A 22,158-nucleotide genomic window follows, 5' to 3' on the forward strand; every position below is an offset into this window, starting at 1 on the left:
AGTCCACCACGAGCCCTCTAATATCTCTAGACCATCAAACTCAGGGACTCCAAAAGGATTTCACATGACTTATAAACCTTCTGCAAAGATGATTTCGGAAAGACCTTGGAATTTGAAGTTTCTCTTAACCCCTAAAACCTTAGACTGTGAGGATAACAGACCTGGGACATCAGAGGTGGGGTGGGTTTTTTTTTTTCTTTTTTAAAAATTATTTTTAAACTATGTGGATAGTTTTTTTTTTTTGTTTGTAGCTGATACCAGCCAGGAAGTTGAAAATATGAAGAAAATCCATCGAAAGAAATGAAAATATTTTTGTTTCGTTTCGTTTATGGTGTTCACACAACGCACCATAATAGAAAGAGGAATATTTCCTTTAATTTGAATGTCATCTGAATGACTCAACCACATCGTCACCCACTTAAGCAAAAGAAAGCATAATAAATAAATAAATAAATAGACAAGAATATGCAACACTTTACATCCTCAAGGAATCACGGCGTTCCCTAAATCTACCGAGGTCCTGATCGGCGTCGTGGGCTCGCTGTACTCAGCCACTTTGGGGTGATTGTGCCATGGTAATGACAAATCCAGTGGTGTTCCACTTTCCACAATGGAGTAATTTTTTTTTTGTGTGTTTTTTTGTCTTTTTTATTTTTTTTCCTCCAGCTTTTAAATATAGGAATTCTCTCTTAAATTAGAAAGTAGGCAAAAAGTACTTTTTTTTTTTTAAATTTTCATTTTTAAGTCTTCTATTAGAAAAAATAGAGATTTATTAAACAAAAAATAATAAGGTAGAAAGAAGGGTTGGGCCTCCATCAAAAAAGTAGATTATGCTTTAATGCAAAGAGAAAGAAATGGCTCTATGGGCAAAATTCAAGTATGAGTGACCAGTTTTTTAATCGTAAAGTCGGTGCAACATTTCTTAAAATGTTACAACACTGCATGACCTGTAATGCTCACAATATTTACATTAACTGCTTACATGAAACCATAAAAACTCTAAAAGAGAGAAAAAAAAAATCGGTATGGACTGAAACAAACTACTCCTAGCACCCACATCAATGCCATTATTAACCGAGGAAATCAAGTGCACGAGAATACTTTACATAATCTTAGGGATGTAAAGTAAAACGCGGGGAGGGAGCACAGACCTAAGGGCCGAAGGAGACACAAACTCGGCTCTGGGACACGAAGCAGAGGGAGGAGGCAAAGGGAATCCCGAGGGAGAGGGGCTCCGGCGCTCGGCCACGCACGGATGGGGATGGGGAGAGCCAAGGGCCACCAGGACACGGCCACGCGCCACGGGAAAGCGGGAGCTCGGTGCGGAGGGAGGAGAGCCAAATGAACCTGCCCGCGGAAGGGACCCCGGGACAGCAGCCAGCCCGGGAGCCCCGAGGTAGCTGCGAGCCCGGGCCCGAGCCCCGCTGGCCAACGCTGCCCTGCGGCACCCAGCGGCGGGACTCGGGCGAGAGCAGAGGGAGCCACGACCCGCGGGATCCTCGGGATCCTGGGATCCTGCCATGCTGGGATGCTGCGCTGCCCGGGGGGCTGATCACTGCCAGTCCTTAGCCAGAGAGCCCCAGGCGGGGCTCGGGGAGAAGGAAATCTGAGGTAAGCGGTGCTCCCGGCCCCAGGCGGGGGGAGAAGCTCCCCCGGGGCTGGGAGTTCTCTCGGGAAGCCCCGGCCAGAGGGTGCCGCGGCTCCCGGCACCATCGCCACCGGCCGTGTGAAAAAGAAAAATGAAATCGAATGGAAAGAATGTTGTGCTACACTTCCGTTCGTTAATTTTATAATGGCTCATAGCTTTAGACTTTTAAATCTGTAGTGTATTAATTTTTTTTTCTACATATGTTTCACATTTCTCACTTAATATAACATAAATAATTTGGTTAATAGATTTAACCTGCGCATTTCAGCCACATTAATATATATAAGAATCTGTTAATGGTATAAATAATTCTTTTTAAATAAAATAAATCTGATATGTTACATAATACTGATAAAAATTACTGCTGCTAATAGTTTTGTAAGCCACCCTTAACTTTTTTTCTGGTTTAATACTGCGAGATGGATCCTGGGATTGCTTTTCCCGGACGCTGCGGAGCGTTGCCCTTTCACCCTACTGCCAAAGCAAAGGTGATCAGCGGTGATCAATCCTGATCTCTCCTGGAAGCAGGGCCTCGGCCCCCTTCCGAGGAAACACCGCGTTAATGACGGCAGGGAATCAAAGCTAATTCATCTAGGGGGTGCTTGGAGGGGCTCAACGTTAGGGGGGTCGACTCTTTAGTTCCTCAGGTGGCTATGAAACTTCTCCTACAGAAATGCTTGACTAAAATAGTCCCTCTACTCTTTTTTTGTTTTTGTCCTTTTTAATCCAATCTACAGCGTTCTACGTTCAAAGCTAAGTAAATCAAAAGGCAACCGAGGGGTTGCAGCCTTGGAATTGTTACTCGGAGCTGTGATCCCACATCCCGTTGGGAATCTGCGAGGCTGAGCTCTCCTAAAGGCCTGAACTGGAGTACAGCACTTCCAGGCAAGGTTCATTCCAAACAGACAGAGCAATGAACACTCAGTGGCGTGAAGTGGATGTCATAATTAAGGTATTACATAATCATGCCTTCTCTCTGCTGTTAAATACAAAAACAGCATCTTTTACATTATCATATAAAAGCATTTAGGCTGTATTTTTATTTATCACTTTACACTGGTAGTCTCTTGTATGTGTACTCAATAGAAACCAAAGAATTTTGTACACTATTTTTTGTACAATAAAAGATAAAGTGTGCATTAGGTACGCTTGTACATGACAATATTGTACAATATTTACAGTTCAGATATCACCATGAAATTCTGTATTATCTATATACACAATGAAAATTTCTCAGAAACATTTGGACTATTTCTTATAATCACAATTTTTAGTATTATAGAAAAAAAATTTCAGTAATCATCTGACATTGTTACTGCAACCTTTCACGATTTCTGATTGGCTTATCCAGCAACCTCTATCCCTCCTGATCACCCCAAATCTGGTACCACTGCTCCTCGTGGAGCCCTGCCACGGCAGCGAGCTGTCTCCACAGAAATACTGACAGAGCCACGTCTGGATCAACACCTACAGATAGACTCATGTGCACGTTCACTGTGATAAGGACTGGACCAGTAACAAAGACATTCAATGTTATCTAGAGATCTTCCTCCTCTTGAGTTTTGGAGGCTTCACTTGTCTGTCTCCCTGCGGGATTTGGTGGACCTAAAAATAAGTATATTCACAAGTTAGCAAAGGAACTGGTCAGAGGCATCCAGGGGCTGCAGGAGGGCTCGAGGGGCTGTCAGGGACCAGCTCTGGGCATTTCACAGCTACACTGAACTAAGGGACTTCAACAGCTCTGAGAAACTGGGAGGGAAAGGCTGATTCTATAACCTGTGCATCCCAAACCTTGGAGACAGGCAGCAGCTGCAGTGGCTGGGAAACAACCCCCAAACCAGGGACTGAATCCCCAAATCAGGGACTGGAACCCCAAATCAGGGACTGGAACCCCAAATCAGGGACTGAACCCCCAAATCAGGGGCTGGAACCCCCAAATCAGGGACTGGAACCCCAAATCAGGGACTGAACCCCCAAATCAGGGACTGGAACCCCAAATCAGGGGCTGGAACCCCAAATCAGGGACTGAACCCCCAAATCAGGGACTGGAACCCCCAAATCAGGGACTGAACCCCCTAACTGGGGACTGATCCCAAAGTGCAATAATGGCACATTCAGTGACAAACCTGCAGACATTCTAGTGAGCAGAGTGATAAAAGGTGGGGAGAAGATGGTGAGAAAGTGCTGGTAATGGGAAATTGGAGAAGTCCAGCTCGGGGCTGTTATTAAGGAATGAGGGATGTCCAGGAAACTCTGTGTGTTTAAAAGGAAACACTGAATTCCCAGCTAGTGCTGGATGGATTTGAGAGCCAAAGTTTGGCATTGCTGGCTGCTCAGGGAGAACCAGCCTGAGGAGGAGAGGGAGGAGGAGGAGGAAGGCTGAGCTGGTGTGGAATTCCACCACCATCTGTCGGCAGCAGCTGCAGCTCCCAGCACAGGAACCAACCCTCAGCACTGCCTGGGCTCCCTCCTGAGCTCTCCAGCCTCTCATTCCTGCCCCCTCTGCTCCTGCCACAATTCCCTGCTGGAGCTCAGGGTGCTGCTGCCCATGTTTCCCCTTCCAGCATGGCTGGGGCTGAGCAGCAGGAGCTGCAAGAGCTGCAAGTGACTAAAAAGAGCTGCTGAGTCCCTGGGAGTGCCTCTAGGAATGAGAATCCCTAAGGAAAGCAGCCCTGGCCCCAAATTCTGGGCCCACAGAAGGAAAGGATCAATCAGGCACTGCAGGTCCAGTCTGGTGCCACAAGAACCAGAGCAGCAAATCCAACCAAGAACTTCCCCTGAGCACTTCCTGCTGCTCCCAATGCCCAGAGCAGGCAGCTTTTGATATTCCTGGATTTATGGGTGGGGAAAGGTGGCAGCAGGATGGGCCAGCCCAAACACCCATCCCAAATTTATTTGGTACAGATCAACAATCACCTCCTGCTCTCCTTGTCCTTCCAAAGGAGGGAAACACAACGTTGTTTTCAATCAAAGCTCAAATCTCAGGTTGTTAAATTCAGTTTTAACAGAAGGTTTGGTTGGGTTCTTACTTAAAAGCTACTCAATAACTTCTTAAATATTTCTTGTTGGGTCTGAAATCAGCTCTAAGCCTTCAGTTCTTCAGATATATAAATAAATAGATTTCCTTTTTTGAACTCCAGAAGCTCCAAAAGTGTTACTGTAACTTCCAAACCTGCCCATCTTCATCCTGAGCTCTGAGTATCAGCAAAAAACCTTTTTTTCCCTTTGTTCAAACATTTTATAATGAATGATTTGAATAATTAATGACCAAATAGAAGGTGTGGGAGGTTAAATGTGCTGTGACAGATTTGGTTTTTATTTTTAGGTGGGCTGCAATGAAATTACAGCCACGTTTTAGAAATAAAAATGAGGCTGTTTTATAAACCAAACTTGTTATTGGAAAGGTGCTGCAGTTACACCATAACAGTGTAATAAGTGTGGAAAAACCACTCTTGGCTGTGATATTAGAAATATTCTTTTTTTTTTAAACTTACCTTTCATGACAATATCTTTTATTTCTCATGGGGAAAACTGAATTCCAAGAGTTTTGCACTCTAAAGAAAGATGCTTTCAACGTGGTTTCCCTACCCTGCTACTCCAGCTGAGAAAGAAATGAGCCTGATTTTGTGTCAGGAGCCAGAGGAACCCCCTGGAACAGGAGCAGGACTGGAACTCATCCAAGTATAATCAGGCTGGATGTGTCAATCTCTTTTGTCAAAAGCAATAAAATTGCAATGCACCTAAAATCCTACAACTTTCCCCATTTTTCAGAGCCATCAGACCTTTGCAAACAGCTTTTAATGCAGGGGAAATATTGAAAATTCCTCATTATTCCAGAAAATAAAGCCAGGATTTGTTAGAAAGCCACCCACAGCAAGCCTCCCTCCATGGACACACATGCAGAAAGGTGGAAAAGGAGAATATTCCCAAGGAAAAGCAACTTACATTCCCAGACATTTTGTCTAGCTCACTCATGGCCTCGTGTATAGCAGCTTCTAAATGGTTATTTAGCTTTCCACTTCTGGGGAGAAAAGATGAAAGGCATCAGTAACTCTTAAGGACAGAAGGAAAACCTGAGAAAAGTGAATAACAAACACACAAATTCACTGGGGATGTTCTGAGCCTGGAGCCTCCCATGCTGGGAGCACAAGGAGCAAGGTCAGACCTGGAACAGTATTATGGGAAGGAAAGGCTTGTGCTGGGATTACAGAATAAAAGCTAAATATCCTTCCAAGTGTCCATAAACTGCATTAATTATCTCAAATATCCCCAGCTGCAGCCTGGAATGGCAGCACCCCACAGGCTGAGGGAGAGGTGGGGTGCAGGTTTCCTTCTTCCAACCCCAGAGTGCCCCAGGTCACGGGGCAGCTCCAGGCACATTTCATGTCACAGGGACCATCCTGGGGAGTCCCTTTGCTCCTGAAGGACTTTTCCCACCTGGACATGGTGACAGGGCCTGCTGTGGAGATGAGATGGAGGAGGAGCAGAGCCATGGCTGTCACCAGGGAAGGTGATGGCACAGGCAGGTAAGGAAGCACCTTGTCCCCTGCTGGGACACCAGGCCTGTCCCTCAGAGAGACACTTCCTATAAAAACCTTTTCCTTTAATTCACAGAATCCTGGAATGGGTTGGTTGGAAGAGATCTCAGAGCCCATCCCATCCACCCCCTGCCATGGGCAGGGACACCTCCCACTGTCCCAGGGTGCTCCAACCTGGCCTGGGACACTTCCAGGTGCTTCTCACAGGTGCCAGGGCCTGCCCACCCTCCCAGGGGAGGATTCCTGCCCCATATCCAACTGAAATCAACCCTGGAGGTTGGGAAGGCACTGGAAGCTTCACCAGCTCTCCCCTTGCTGCAGCTCAGTCCCACCCTGCCCGTGGCACGTGTCCAGCAGGAGGGACAGCAGAGAGGGGACTTCAGCCTGGCACAGCCAAGCAGGACAGGTGGGGATGGGAGGTGGCACATTCCTGACTGGAGAGAAAGATGGGAACTGCCAGAGGAGCAGCAAAGGCCAGGAGAAGGAGCTGGACAGGGGTGGCCCCTGGAGACGCTCTGTGTGCAGCAGGACTGGGAACCTCAGGCTCAGCACAGCAGGGATCACCCAGAGCCTGGAGGGCAGAGCTGCACCAGGGAGGCTCCAGCAGGGCACTGTCACTGTCACACTCTCTGGAAAAATCCCTTTGCCCAGGGTTTTCTCCTGGGAAGCTGAGAAGCCTCAGAGAAAAAGGAAAACAATAATTCTCTGATTGCTGCTCCTGTGTGGAATGTGTTTGGAGATTGTTTATCCACAGGTGATTGTTCCATTGGTTCCATGGGAATTGTTCTGTCTCTTTGGCCAGTCAGGGCCAAGCTGTGTTGAAGAGAGTCACCAGTTTCATTATTAACTTTTAGCCTTCTCTAAGTATCCCTTCTGTATTCTTTAGTTTAGTATTCTTTAATATAATCTAGTATCTTAAAAGAATAAATTGGCCTTCTGAGAGCATGGACTCAGATCCATCATTCCTTCCTGCCGTGGGGCACCCCACAAATACAACAGAGCACAGCTGGAGAGCTGAGGAAGCTGTGCCATGGCCTGCAGGGCTCACACACTCCTTGAACAGAGACAGACAGAATTCCCTCTCCCAGGATTTTTCCTGGGGAAACACTGAGAAAGCTGAGAGAGAAAACAATTCTTATCTCTATCTGCTGTTCCTGTTGTTTGGCACATGGGGAATGTCAGAGAGATTGTTTACCAACAGGGATTTGTTAATTGGACTCTGGGGCTGGTTGTTCAGACTGACTGACCAATTAAAGCTGGGTCCTGACTCTCTAGAAAGGGTCACAAGATTTTCTTTAGAATAGGTTAGTATTAGTATAGTGTACAGTGTAGCTGAATAAAACAATTGTTCAGCCTTCTAAATCATGGAGCCAAAGCTCATTATTGCCAGCCTGGGGTCAATAATGGCCTGGGGAGCAAAGCAGGGACGTGGCTCCAGCAGGAAAGGAAGGGCTGAGATGGAACTGAGACACAAAGAGTTCATGGAATCATCAATTCCATGAGTTGTTGTGGAATGTGAACGTCATTTCAAGGGCTTGCAGACCAATCCTGCTCTGCTGGACCAACCCTGGGCCTGTGTGAGGAGCACTCTACCTGCAGCAATTGTATTCAACACCAAATGTTAAAAAGAATGGATAAAAATCCAGTAGTACATCACAAACCAGAAAGAAACCCATGAACTTTGCCAGATAAATCTACAGCAGGAATGGGGAAACCAGGAAATGTCCACCACAGGACTCAAACCAGGAAGTAAGTTGAAATATGGAGAAAAACCTCAGTAGGGGCTGTAAGGCAGCAGCTCATGTCAGCTTTAACCACTTTAAATCTGCTCCTGCTGTCCTTGAGTCACTGATTTCACTTCAGGGACATGAAAAAATAACTGGGAAGTTGCCAGAAGCCCTTCTGAGTTCCCTTAATATCCAGGAAGGTATTTTGGGGATGATGTTGGAAAAAACAGCCACCACCACTGTCTCACTGGTATAAAAATTCCTTCTCTTTGGCCCCGTGGGACACAGAAATGAAAGCAAAGCTCACCCCTTAAAAGGAGGGGAAGAGAGGGAATTATTTATTCCCTTTCAGCCTGTGGTCATTCAGAGCTGAGTTTAATTCTCACAGGTTTAAGAATGTATTTTCCCTGAGACAGTAAACAAGCACCATCATAGAACAAACCCAATCACAGCACAGCTCCTACTCTGTCATCCTTTTAAAGATGTCAAGAGGGGGGTTTTTTCCCCCCCAAAATTCAATAATTTTCCTCTTTTTGCCCATCCTGATGCTTCATGTCCCAACATTTGCTGTTTACAGCTTTTCTGTGCTGGTATTTGTCACTAAAAGGTGAAAGTTGGACAAACCCCAGCAGCTGACCCAGGTGTGAGCCAGAGCTCAGCCTGAAATCCTGCAGCCCTTCTGAGCAGTGGAATAAAGGGGATTTCTCAGAATGACCCTGGGAGAAGGAAGGAGGTCAGGTCTGGTTAGAAAGTGTGGTTTGGGCAGGAGAGTTTTGATGGGATGACTTTTCTGCTGCTGGAGCTCAGGAATGCCCCCAGAAGCTCCCACAGGGATATTTCACAGAGGTGCACTGGGAAGGCCTCAGACTCCAGCACCAACAGGAGGAATGCCAAGGAGGGAACCCCTGAGCTGGGCTGAGCTGCCCCAGGAGGGCCCAGAGGAAGGGAAGGACTGGGCTCAGGTGGGGAGGAGGGATGGACTCACTTCCTGTTCCTTTTCCTGGCACGGCTGAACGCCTCCAGCCCCTCTGTTAGTGTCTTCAGCTTCTCTGGCTCCACCTGGAAGGGATGGACACCAAACCTCGTTACCCAGAGCAGCAAATCCCCCTCCCCTGGGGAAGGGATGGACACCAAACCTCGTTACCCAGAGCAGCAAATCCCCCTCCCCTGGGGAAGGGATGGACACCAAACCTTGTTACCCAGAGCAGCAAATCCCCCTCCCCTGGGGAGGGATGGACACCAAACCTCAGTACCAAGAGCAGCAAATCCCCCTCCCCTGGGGAGGGATGGACACCAAACCTCGTTACCCAGAGCAGCAAATCCCCCTCCCCTGGGGAGGGATGGACACCAAACCTCCTCACCCAGAGCAGCAAATCCCCCTCCCCTGGGGAGGGATGGACACCAAACCTCCTTACCCAGAGCAGCAAATCCCCCTCCCCTGGGGAAGGGATGGACACCAAACCTCAGTACCAAGAGCAGCAAATCCCCCTCCCCTGGGGAGGGATGGACACCAAACCTCAGTACCAAGACCAGCAAATCCCCCTCCCCTGGGGAAGGGATGGACACCAGACCTCGTTACCCAGAGCAGCCACAACACCTGGAGCTCCCCACCCCTCCCTCACTGGAATTTCTCACAGCAGCAATAGAACCCCAAATTCAGGACATTTATGGCAACAAAAGTGAGGAGAAGAATCCTTTAAAGACTTTTCTTGGCAGTGCTGGTGGAGTCTCCCACTCTGCACTTGGATTTTACACCTGGAGTTCTGAGTGCCTGGGAATGATGATCCCATTTCGACACCAAAGTGTTCCCATCACTGCCAGCTCCTGGGTGAGGAATTCCAGCTCTCTGCTCAACTCATGGCACGGCCAAACCCACTCCCATTCCAGAAGGAAATCCTTCTTTGCCTTCTCAATCCAGGAATCTTCACCAGAGCTTTATTTGTTTGTCTTAAAATCGGTTATTTTAGTTATTTTGTATTTTTCTTTAGGGATCAGGGATGAATTTGGGCACGTGCTCAAGAGAACTGGGAATTTAAATCTTGAATATTTTAAATTTAAGCAATTTCAACCACTGTGTGGGCACCAGTAAGTCCCAGTGTAAACAATACAAGCAGAAAATTAATTAAAACATCTCTGTAATTTCATCATTTGCATCTCAAAACATGAAGCCACATCTCTCTATTATTTTGATCTGGCTCAGTCATTCCTGCTGGTAAAAACAACAAAATCAGGTATTTAGAACACATCAACCTAAGGAAAAGAAATGGTTCAGCTCCTGTTTCTTTGCTCATCTTACTTGACATTTTACACAAATACAAATGTATCGAGTGTGTGCCTGTACACAACCTGGAAATGAAGTGGGAATGCAGATCCCCTCCAAATTCAGCTTCCAATCCCTAAAGAATTTCTATTCACCACAGATCTGACGTGTGGACACAACAAGGTGGAGGTAATGAGTGAGCAGTTGCCAAAATCTCTTGAAATAAGGCCCAAAATTACACATTCAGACCAGATTTCAATGTCTTGAAGTCACACCTGTGCTAAAGAAATTGGGAATGTGCTGATCCAGGCACTTCCAGGAGTCATTAATGGGGAAAGCTGCACTTGGGGAGCTGAGATTTCAACTTTCATGAAATAAATTCAATTATGCCACAAATTGTAGCATTTTTCCCTTAAAACCTGCTCACTTTTAATGCAAATATTCCCAATAACCCCTCCCCTCACTGGATTTTGGAAGAACACAAATCCAGAAGAAATTGAGAACCTGGGGAGCTTTTCTAAGGAGAGAAAAGGAATTATCCCTGTCCATGACAGAAATGTGGAACAAACACATAAGGAACAAACTGCCAAGGGCTGCCAGGAGAGAAATTGCAAAGTTCCATGTAAATAATGTTATCAAGAATGAACATCATGTTTGGGAAACAAAGGACCTCTTAAAGTAACAAAAAAATCTTCATTATTGGCATTTTGTGATGGTTATACATTAAAAAACACTTGGGGTTTTTGGGAAGAAGTATCAAATTGCTACAAAACAGGGTATGGAAAGCAACTCCAACAGAAATTACAATTAATAATCATCAGTATCAACAGCAGATATCACACACAGGTAGGAGGAATCTTCAGTGTTCTACCTGCAGCACCAGAAAAGCCCAGTTCAGCCAGCCCAGTTCAGCCAGCCCAGTTCAGCCAGCCCAGTTTGGCCAGCCCAGTTTGGCCAGCCCAGTTTAGCCAGCCCAGTTCGGCCAGCCCAGTTCAACCAGCCCAGTTTAACCAGCCCAGTTCAGCCAGCGCAGTTTGGCCAGCCCAGTTCAGCTAGCCCAGTTTGGCCAGCCCAGTTCAACCAGCCCAGTTTAACCAGCCCAGTTCAGCCAGCCCAGTTTGACCAGCCCAGTTCAGCCAGCCCAGTTTAACCAGCCCAGTTCGGCCAGCCCAGTTCAACCAGCCCAGTTCAACCAGCCCAGTTCAACCAGCCCAGTTCAACCAGCCCAGTTTAACCAGCCCAGTTCGGCCAGCCCAGTTCGGCCAGCCCAGTTCAACCAGCCCAATTCAGCCAGCCCAGTTTGACCAGCCCAGTTCAACCAGCCCAGTTCAACCAGCCCAGTTTGGCCAGCCCAGTTCAACCAGCCCAGTTTGGCCAGCCCAGTTCGGCCAGCCCAGTTCAACCAGCCCAGTTCGGCCAGCCCAGTTTAACCCCTGGAAAGTCACACTGAGCAGGATTTGCCCTGGTAAAATTCCCCATGAAAAGCTCCCACAAAACCTTTGATTGCTCTGGTCCCGTTTGGGTGATGAGTAATAACCAAGATGGGTAATTATCAAATTAATTGCTTAATGAGATACAACTCCTCTGGTCTGGGATTAGACTCAGGCTTGCTCCTTTTCTTCCCAGAAATTTCTGCTGCTTTTCCTTGGGCTCCTCTAATTTCCAGTAGCCAAAAACCAAGGAAAGAAAGTGCAAACTTCCTGCTTTTCCTGGCTGGATCCTCCAAACAGATCCAGTATCCCATTAAATACTGAATGCCCAAAATCTTTTAAATGGATACAAAAATCAAGTAATAAACAATCTAAAGAGCAGAGAATGTACAATCCCAACAGCAAATTAATGTAACATTGGGGTCACATTTGGTTTTACAAAGACTTTACAGATGTTTCCTGGAAGCTCCAGAGAAAAAGGAATTTTCCCAAGTGCTGCAGGTCACTCCCACCATGGGCTGGTGCAGAATTCCTGAAGAACATTTGGTTTCCAAGGGTGTTTCTTGGTGCTTTTCCAGGTGATTCCTTCTGGTCTGGTGTGGGTTTTCCCCAGTGTATCCCACCTTCCACCCTCAGCTCCTCCCCTTTGGAATGGATGCTCACCCCACACCTCATGATGTAGGAATTAAACACATTTCTTCCATATTTAAATTTAAAATGATTAATTCAAGGTGATGTGATGCCAGAGGTGATCCATGATGTGGGAATTCCTCATGGAGAACTTGAGCAAGGTCCCCACCTTGCTGTGAGCATTCCAAGGATCTGCTCCCCTGGCTTTGTGCTCAGTATCCAATAAAATGGGTGCTGGATTTAACACCCCACAATTCCCACCCAATGCACAGAACCTACAGCACATTCTGGGAGCCACAGGCTGGGGAGGAAACATGGAACTGCTCAGGAATGCAGGCAAGGAAATTCCCTCTTTACACAAGGAAACCTTTCATTTCTATCAAACATCCACGGAGATTTGGACACACAGACTCTGTCCATCCATAAAAGCACACTGGGAATGGGAATGTTGTTCCTGTGCTCCTGACTCAGACAGGGATATTGAACATGGAATTCTTCCAGTTTTGTTTCATCCCTAAAAGTTTGTGAGCTTCTCCTGTGCCTCCACTTCCTAACATGACTGTAACTCGGGGCTCTGAGCTTCCTGAGGGATGAGCTCTGAAACACTCTCCTGGTTTGGGCTGGGATGGATTAATCCATGGAAAGCTCTGGAATATTCAGCACTCTCACCTACCAAGGGAGTCTGAAGTTCTCCTGCTCTGGGGGTGGAACCACAGTGGTTCAAATGACCCAGGATTTAGAGCTCCAGTGGGCAGGGACTGGGATGGGATTCCCAGAGCAGCTGGGGCTGCCCCTGGACTCCTGGAATGTCCAAGGCCAGGTTGGACAGGGCTGGGAGCACCTGGGACAGTGGGAGTCCCTGCCATGGCAGGGGTGGGATGGGATGGGCTTCTTGTCCCTTCTCTCCTCTGGGTATCTGCTCCTGGCTGAATTTTGGGGAAAGAACACTGATCCAACCCACTCTCCTCAATTTAAGTGATTTGATTTCTTTGTGTCAAACCCCTATTTCCTTAAATCTCCACTTTCTGCTTGTGCATTTTAAGAATTTTAATATTTATAGGTGGAAGACGTGCAGCATTTTGTAAGAACTACAAAGATAAAATGTTACACGAGCAGTGGAGACCAGATCTGGGAATATTTTTCATAATAACATTACCAATAAGTCCTTGATAACTGCATTTCCTGCATATTCCCCAACAAGCACATGATTTGTTAACACAAAGGAAGAATTTTAGTATGAAAGACCAAATTGGAACACTTTCCTTATTACTGAATGATGATCAAAACCTCCTTTAGAGTTGGAAATGTGTGTGCATTTCCTGTGAGAAGTGTGTGTCAATCAGCAAGATTTCACTCATTAAAGATTCCTCAATCTGATGAGGCCACTTCTCCTTTTTGCAGTTTCAGCACCTTCAGGTATTTCTATCTCACATGCTTTGGACACAGCCAGGAATTTGTCTGAACACACCACATAAGTGAGAACCACTTCTTGTTCACCCCAAAAAATCATTCAGCAAAGCCCAAACCTAACCTATCTCACGGCCCTGGCAGGAAATGAAGGGGAAATCCAGCTCTACAAGGTACAGCCGGGAAAAAAAGCCATTTGTGCTGCTAAAAGAAGAGACAAAATAAAGACAAAATTTTGATTTGTGTGCCGGCGGGGGGGGGGGGAGAGAGAGATGTGCAGAGAGACATAAATATACCTTCCCCTCCTCAGCGTTCTGTTGGCATGAATTGTGAACCTCTTCTTCTCTGCCAAGTTTGCCAGGCCAGGAAGTGAGTCCTTTGATCTGGCCCCAGACCAAGTCGCCCACGTTAAACGTCCTGGGCCTGTAGTGGATGAGCTCGTGGGACGAGGGCGACTCGGGGTTCCGCAGCTCCTCCTCGCTGCTGATGCTCTTAGCATCCGAGGGGCTGGGCACGCACCCGTTAATGCTTTTGGCATTAAAATCTCCATTGTAATGGATGTAGTCTTTCACTAAGGAACTCTCCAAGCTATTGGAGGAACTGGGAGATTGCTCTTCCAGGATCAGGTCTTGTTTGGAAGTGTTGAGCAACTCCCCGAAGGCCCTGTTGGGCTGCGGGCGGTTCCCGTTGATGTGTGCACATCGTTCCACAGTGTTCTCCAGTCTTTCCTTGAAGCTCATCATAGTTCTTTTGTAATTGTTATACCTGAAATTCTCCTCCAGCGCTTTCTCGCTCTGACAGTTCCGCTGCGCCAGCAGGGCCTGGGGCTGCTCCCCCTGCAGCAGCGGCAGCGCCGAGACGTTGTTGGGCCTCTCGTGGCACGGGCTGCCGTGGATGTGGGCCGAGTGCTCCAGGAACTCCTCGCACTTCCACCTGTTGATCTCCCCCACGGGGCTCTGCTCCCCTTCCCACTGCTTTTTGGGCGTGTTACAGGCGGCCGCTTTGTAATACTCGTAGCCGTCCCCCTCGCCGGAGCTCTTGCCGTGCTCCGAGTTCTTCGGGCCCCGCGCGCCGCGGCCGCCCCGAGCGCGCCCCTCGTGCTCGGCGCCGCGGCCGTGGACGGCGCCGGACAGGTTCAGGGGGTCCCCGATGGAGGCTGTGAAGGCACTCATGGCACTCAGGGCGGGGATGGGGCTCGGCTGCGTGGAGCCGGAGCCGGCCGTGGTGATCACCACCGGCACCCCCTTGCTGGCCGCGTCCACCACCGCCTTGTAGATGGCGTCCACCGAGGCGTCGCCCGCGGCCGCGTTGGGGGCGTCCTTGGCCTGCTGGGCCAGGGAGGGATCGGGTCTCTGCTGCAGCTCGCAGGGGGGCTCCTGGAAGGGAGGAAGGAGAGCGCTGGAGCTCTCGGGAACCGGCGCCATGCCCATCGGGGGGATCATTCTTTTGTTGAGGACGGCGGCGTCTTCCTGCATCCTCACCTGGGGAAAGGAGAGACAAGATGGGAATTGCTGGTTGAACTCCAGCTGGATTTCAGCAGGGGAACTCTGTGGTTATTCACTACAGCACGCTTCCTTTTGTTATGCACCAGGTACAAACTGAACAAGGTAGAGAGGGAATTAAAAGCCTGATTTAGAGGAAAACAAAGCCACTGTCTCAGGCTATATGTGAGCAGGCTCCTGTTTTCTCTCAAGTCCTAAACAACTTCACCAAGGTCAGTGTTCCTGATACAGACACACAGGATGGTTTGGGTGGAAAGGGACCTCAAAGCCCATCCAGTGCCACCCCTGCCATGGACAAGGACACCTCCCACTGTCCCAGGTGCTCCAAGCCCTGTCCAACCTGTCCTTGGACATTCCAGGGATCCAGGGGCAGCCACAGCTGTTCTGGGCACCCTGTGCCAGGGCTTCCTCACCTTCCCAGCCAGGAATTCCTTCCCAATATTCCACCTAAATCTCCCCTCTGGCAGTTTGAACCCATCCCTCCTTGCCCTGTCCCTTCAGTCCCTCCCCAGCCTCCCCGCAGCCCCTCCAGCCACTGGAGGATGCTCTGAGGCCTCCCGGGAACCTTCTCTTCTCCAGCTGAGCTGATCTAACCCAGCCTCCTGCTGCAGCACAGGATCACAGCCAGGTGGGCTCTGTGCACCTCCAGAGGAGGAGAGACCTCAACTCCACAACCTCTGAGTTCTGCTCTCAACTCCTTTTCTTTCCTTCCCAGACCCCAGCATTGCTTCTGTCCATGTGCTCCTCAAGGAATTCCTGAATGCCACCACTGTGCTTATGGAATTGCTCCACAATCCTATTTTCCCCTTTGCTGTGTGCCTTTCCCATGAGATCTCCAGTCCCCAATACCCCACAGCCCTGTGCTCTAAGCTGTGAGAAATTATTTATAGAGAATTTTAAAAATATGATAGAAAGTTTATAGAGTTTTGTATGTAAATACTGAGATAAGGTGTGTTGACTTAAGAAGGTCATTATGGAATAGAGATGATATTGTTGGGAGAAAGATTGAATTAGAAATTAGTTTTAATAAGTTTTAAAATTCGGTTTTGTAAAAAGATTTGATATTTTAGAGAATTAGAATTGTGAAAGATGTATTGTAGTAAGATTATGTAGGGAAAAACACATTATTAGTGTTAGAATTAATGGTAATATTGTGTAGTAAAATTTAATACGTTAAAACATATTTATAAATATTGTAACTAAGAAAAAGTTGGTTTTTAATAGAATAGTGTTGCGTTTTATATTTTTTGTGTTTTATTATTTATTGAGAGCAATAACAGAATAAAATCTTCTAAAAGATTTTAAAAAGTAAAACTAAGAAAACCAACATTAAGCCATGGCAAACTGGCACCTCCAGATTCAACCAAGCTTTTCCTACCCCTTGTCACATCCACAGGCAGGGAACACAATGTCAACAAGAGCCAGGTCCAAAAAACCTGCAAAAACTACAGGGAAAATATTCCAAAACCCTTTAACTACTTACTGTGACTATTTCTATAACTGGCACAAAAAATTACTGGGCTAAAGCCCCCAGAATTCCTACAAGAGAGGGAACAGGCAGAGAACTGAGATTTTCCAGGGGAACTTCTCCCCAGCTCCTTCTTCCTCCTGGGAGGGTGGAACACTGCCTGGCCCCTCTGCCTTCCCCTCCTCACACCTGCACTTCCAATGCTGAGGAACAACAAATCCCTACCTCACCCTGGCTCTGTCACCTGCTATTGCTCTGCTGAGGCCCAGCCTGACTTAGGAAGGACTGTGTCATGGGGAGACAGGCCACTCTCATTTCTGCCCACTTTGTCATTGTTTGTTCACTCCCATCCTTGGGTTTCCAGGCTGCACAGTCCCCATCACAGCTCTTCCATCCCATTTCACTGGGAATACAAGACTGGGGCACACAGTCACTCAGAACAACTTATTAATTACTAATTACTAGTTCTAATTACTGCCAAGTCCTATCAGTGCTTATTGCTCACTGCTGGATTATCAGAATGGGCTAAAGAGGAATTTAGGATAATTTCTGTGGGATGGAAAAGAGATCTGTTAAAATTCTACAGTGATCGTCAGCATAGAGAGGAACTTTTTTCAATACATGCAGCACAACCTTTTCCAAAGCAACTAAACCCAATTCCTAAGGAGAAAGGGATAAAATTTCAATAACAAATGTTCCTGATTTACAAAATCCACCAGCTACTGAAAGCATATATTGTATGTAATAAATGTATTTACATTCATGTAATAATATAAATGATATTGTCTTAACCAGCAAAGAAACCCAAACTCTGGAGGAAGGAATTTTACCTCCTGAGAGCTGCACACCTGCTTGAATATTGATTTACTTTTGTTTTCTACCTGGAAATTCTGGAACAGACACGCCATGGGGTTTGGGTTGTTGGCTGGGCCAGGAATTTGGGGCTGGCCCTGAAAGCCCTGCACGTTCTGGTAGCCCTGGAGAAGGTGCTGCTGCTGCTGCTGCTGCTGCTGCTGATTGGAAGGAAACATCTGATTGTTGTTGAGGAGTGACTGGAGATGGCTGAGCTGATGGTTGTTCAGAGTAGTGTTCAGAGATGACATCTCCCCTGCAAGGCAAGCACAGGCCAACACCACTCAGCAATTCCCTGCACTCCAATCCCCCTGAGAGCCAAAAATCCTCTGGAGAACAGCCCTGCTGCCCCCAGCCTCTGGGAATGGGGCTCTCCTGCTCTTCAATTCCCCAGTGCTGGGTCTTTTGTGTCACCTCTCCTGACTGCTGGGACAGCAGGAGGAGCTTCTGTGGAATTCCAGCCCTTGGAATCTCACTGAAACCGTGCTGGGGTGCTGAGGGGCATGAGGAGGGGAGAGGGAGAGAATGAGACAAACATTTAAACCCTGAACAAAATGAGTTTTTCACCAGCTGTGAAGGAGAAAAGGCTGTTTGGCTCAGCCATGTCACACAACACCCTAAACAACACATTTTTTATGTTCTAGAGTAAAAGCTGAATTAACATTTTTTGTTACATGAAAATTTCACTTTACATGAAGGTTTTACCTCTTAAAAAAAAAACAAACCACACTGTCGAACTTGACTTCATGAAATAATAAAGCCTAAAATACATCCATTTTCTAGTTTGCTTATTTTTAAAAGCTAAAATACTGAGTTTTCCTTAGAAGTTCCATTTGAAAAGTCACTGTTAGATGTATTTTGTATGGAAAATGCCAAGTAGGTTGAGTTCACTGCAGCCATTTAGGTCAGGGTGAGGCATTATTTAACTGTTATTTAATTCTCACCAGGAGTAGATTACAAACAGAGGAGTATCTACTCTATTATATGTTTTTTGGTAAAAATAACTGAAAAATCATCACCCATGAGGAAAAAACTTTGTGCTTAAGGGGTTTTTCATCACTTGCTTTGGGATGTTGGTTGTTTGCCATCTCCAGCACAGCTACTCCTGCTAACCCTGTGCTGCCACAGGCACTCCCAGCTCACCCAGGGATGCTCCTCAGCTGCCACTCCTTGAACAATGAAATAAATCCAGTTGCTCACACAATGTTCAGGTGGATTTAGTAGGTTTAGGTGGCAGAATTAATAATTTCCAAGATCAATATTAAACATTAAGGAGCGAAAGCAGAACGCGGTTTTAATTTCTTACAAGAACGTTTGCACAGTGAACAAGCTCCAACAACACCAAGAAAAAAAAAAAAGAAGATAAAACCAGAATCTGAAATTCTGAATCTGAAAATACTGTGTCCAGTTCTGGCCCCTCAGTCTGGGAAGGACCTTGGGATGCTCGAGTGCATCCAGAGGGGACAACGAGGCTGGAGAGGGGCTGGGACCACAAACCCTGAGAGGGAGCCCTGAGGGAGCTGGGGGTGCTCAGCCTGGAGAAAAGGAGACTCAGGGGTGCCCTCATCACTCTCACAGCTCCTGAAAGGTGCCTGTGCTCAGCTGGGGCTGGGCTCCTTCTCCAGGGGCTGACACAACCAGAGCTCACAGCCTCCAGCTGTGCCAAGGGAAATGCAGGTTGGATAGCAGGGAAAGGTTTTTCATGGAAAGGATGATAAAGTTCTGGTGAGGTGGTGCAGTCCCCATCCCTGGGTGTGTTTAACAGAGCCTGGATGTGGCACTGGGTGCTAGGGTATGGCTGAGCTGTTGGGGCTGGGCTGGACCCAATGCCTGGTGAATCCTCCCTCCCCAGACCCGCTCAGGTTCTGGTTTTCCCACAGGCTGCACTCACCCAGCAGGCCGGTGCCCAGGAGCGGGTTCAGCAGCTGCGGCACCACGGAGCTGTTGCTGACCTTGGCGGGCCCCGGCGCCGTGCCCGAGATGTTGAGCAGCGTTTCCGCCATGGACACCACGGCCGTGCCCCCGCCCAGCGCCGACACCGACAGCGCGGCCACCGCCGCCGACGTGGTGCTGGTGGTGGTGGTGGCCTGCGAGGAGGTGGCGATGGCCACCTCGGGGTGGCCGCCCGAGCTCAGGACGCCCCCCACCAGCTGCGGGTTCAGGGCCATGAGCGCCGAGGCGCCGGGGGCGGCGGGCAGGAGCAGGGGGTTGGCGGCGGGCTCGGGGAAGCCGGGGATGGGGCCGGGCAGCAGGGGCTCCACCCGGCCGCCCTCGGGCAGGGGCTCGGGGGGCGCCGGCAGCTGCGTGACCGGGGGCGCGGGGGCGTTCTGCTGCTGCAGCAGGTCCGAGATGGTGACGTTGAAGGATGGCACGGGGAGCATGGCGGCTGCCTGGGCCTGGTTCTGGAGCAGGGCTGCCAGCAGCTGGAAGTGCACGGGCTGCAGAACCTGCCCGTCCACGTCGCCGGAGAGGAACGCTAAAGCAGCATTGACGTTCGGGTTCAGGAAACCCAAAGGGTTGAGGTTGACCTCAGACTTGCCTTCTCCTGCTGAAGGCTGGAGGATGTTTAGGAGGTTCTGGTTCAGGAGATGTTGCTGATTCACCGGCAGAGAGAGAGGCAGGGAATTGAGGAGGTTCTGGTTCAGAGGATGTGGCAGGTTGTTGTTTGAAGAGCTGTTCTGCGGGAAGTGGAGCGAGTGTTCGTGGCCGGCGAAGGGGAACTCGCCCCCCACGGGCAGCTGGCCCTGCTGCAGAGGGGTCCCAGCCGCAGTGGTGACAATGACGCCGTCCTGGAGCACAGACGTGGTCTTGGTGATGGCAGCTTGGCTGGAGCCAGCGATGGCTATCGATGACGACGGGCCCAAACCCCCTGGAATGGGAAGAGCAGGAATGTTAACGGGGTGCTGCCTGCTGGGAGACACCCCAGGGCACACAGACCAACCAGCCCAGGGAAAAGGCATGGGGAATCCAAACTGGAGTGCTTGAAAAATAGGAATGGATCTGCCTTGAGATGCTCCAGCCACTCTGTGCCACGCCCCATTGGAGATTATGGCACTGTACTTCCCTTAAAGTTCTTGGAGAGGGGTTTTAACAGCATTAATTCACATATAAGCAGAGATTTTCAACAGCATAAACCCAAAACCAGCCATGACTTAACAGAGGAGTTAGTCATGGATCAGGCTGGAATCAACCACCAGGAGGAAGGATCACAGGAATGATGTTGGGTGAAACACTGAGTCCATGATCCACTTCCAATTATAATTCATTCACGGGGTTTTGGATTTTAGATTATTATTTAAGACACTGCTACTGAATTTAAAAAATATATGGTAGGATGAGACTGTTCCAGGTCAGCAGGAATTCACACTTTGTAAAGGAAAAACGTGGTGTAAAATCCATCCCTTGGGATGAAAAGAAAGGGCAACTGGGTAAATTTACCATGAGAAGGCTACAAAGAAAGAGTAAAAATGTTTATCTGGGTATCTCTATAGCCTTTTAGCAAAGCTGAAATGTAAATTATTGTTATTTTTTTTACTTAAGGCAGTTTTGAATTGACAGTAGTCACTCATATAGCTCTTAGGATGAGAGACTGAAAGGCATCAATGATCACAAAATATTAATTCCCATTTTTCTGAACAAATACTCTTTAAAAAGGGATTTGCCAGCACACTCAATTGATAAGAACTGAGCCAAACCTTTACATCACTTTAAACTAAAATTACCATTTCTTTTGAAGTGCTGTAATGTTGTGACAACTCCAAGAGGTACAAAATGAACACAGAACACTTTGCACTGAACCCAAGAGAACAAATCTCACCCCTCTCTCCCAGTAACATTATCACATTTCAGAGCAGAAATTAATTAATAAAGTAACAAAAGGTGAGGTGAGGTGAGAGCAAAGTGCAATTGTAGAGCACAGCAAATGCCACTCTGGGTGAGTGGGTCAAAAACCTTCATCTTCACAAGAAGCAAATTTTATTCATTTATTTTTAGAAATAAAATCAGTATTTAGAACGAATGCCCCAAGGATTTAAAAATCCTGAGAAGTCCCAAAGACCAGGCTGGAGATTTAAGCAGGAAGAATGGAAGAATCAGCTGTACCACTTCCCTTGGATGTGTTAGGGAGCACATGGAGAGATTTTTAATTCAGGCATGAGGAAATTATCCTAGAGAGCCTTCCTGAATATCAAATCTGGTTTGGGTATTTTCCTCATCTCTGTTTGTAATTTATTCCTGCTCCTGTTTCCCATTCCGCTCAAATCCCATGCAAGAGGACTTGCTGTGCAGCAAATCTCAAAGTTGGAAAACTGCTGCTGGGTTTTGGGGAGAAATGGCTTTGTTTCCTCACCCCCATCTTCTGAGAGGTCCAAAGTGCATTCAACACCCTTCTCCAGATTAATTAGGTCTTAAGTAATTGCTACTGAGGAAAAAAAGAAAAAAAGTCTTGATGGATACTGAGTAGGAGGCAGAAAATGTGTTCTTATTTCAATCCAGACTGGAGAAGTTGGGAGTCAGAGAGGGAGGAGCAGCCAGACTTCAGCAGGAAAATAAACCACCAATAAATATTCCCCCCAGCTCCTGTCCAACCTGGCACAGCAGGAACTGGGCTGAAGAAGTCCTGGACTGGGTGTATTTACAGAATTTACAGCTGCAGCTGGGGACAAATTTCTCTGTGGCACCAGAGCTCAGAAAACCA

The 22,158-nt window shown here is 47.7% G+C and overlaps 1 protein-coding gene across 3 annotated transcripts in view; it reads right to left on the minus strand.

The window, feature by feature from the left end:
- Positions 1–872: 872 nt before the first annotated feature.
- MBD5 (methyl-CpG binding domain protein 5) overlaps positions 873–22,158 on the minus strand; it is a 125,984-nt gene continuing 104,698 nt past the window's right edge. For all 3 annotated transcript variants that reach the window (XM_059852508.1, XM_059852509.1, XM_059852507.1), the window contains 6 exons: positions 19,354–20,331; positions 17,492–17,718; positions 13,937–15,121; positions 8,899–8,972; positions 5,594–5,669; positions 873–3,253 (listed from right to left, as the gene is read on the minus strand). In XM_059852508.1, the coding sequence (XP_059708491.1) occupies positions 3,182–3,253; positions 5,594–5,669; positions 8,899–8,972; positions 13,937–15,121; positions 17,492–17,718; positions 19,354–20,331 (2,612 nt within the window). In that variant the 3' untranslated portion in view covers positions 873–3,181. The remainder of the gene's footprint in view (positions 3,254–5,593; positions 5,670–8,898; positions 8,973–13,936; positions 15,122–17,491; positions 17,719–19,353; positions 20,332–22,158) is intronic.

This window comes from Haemorhous mexicanus, chromosome 8, assembly GCF_027477595.1.
Source record: "Haemorhous mexicanus isolate bHaeMex1 chromosome 8, bHaeMex1.pri, whole genome shotgun sequence".
Lineage (NCBI taxonomy): Eukaryota > Metazoa > Chordata > Aves > Passeriformes > Fringillidae > Haemorhous > Haemorhous mexicanus.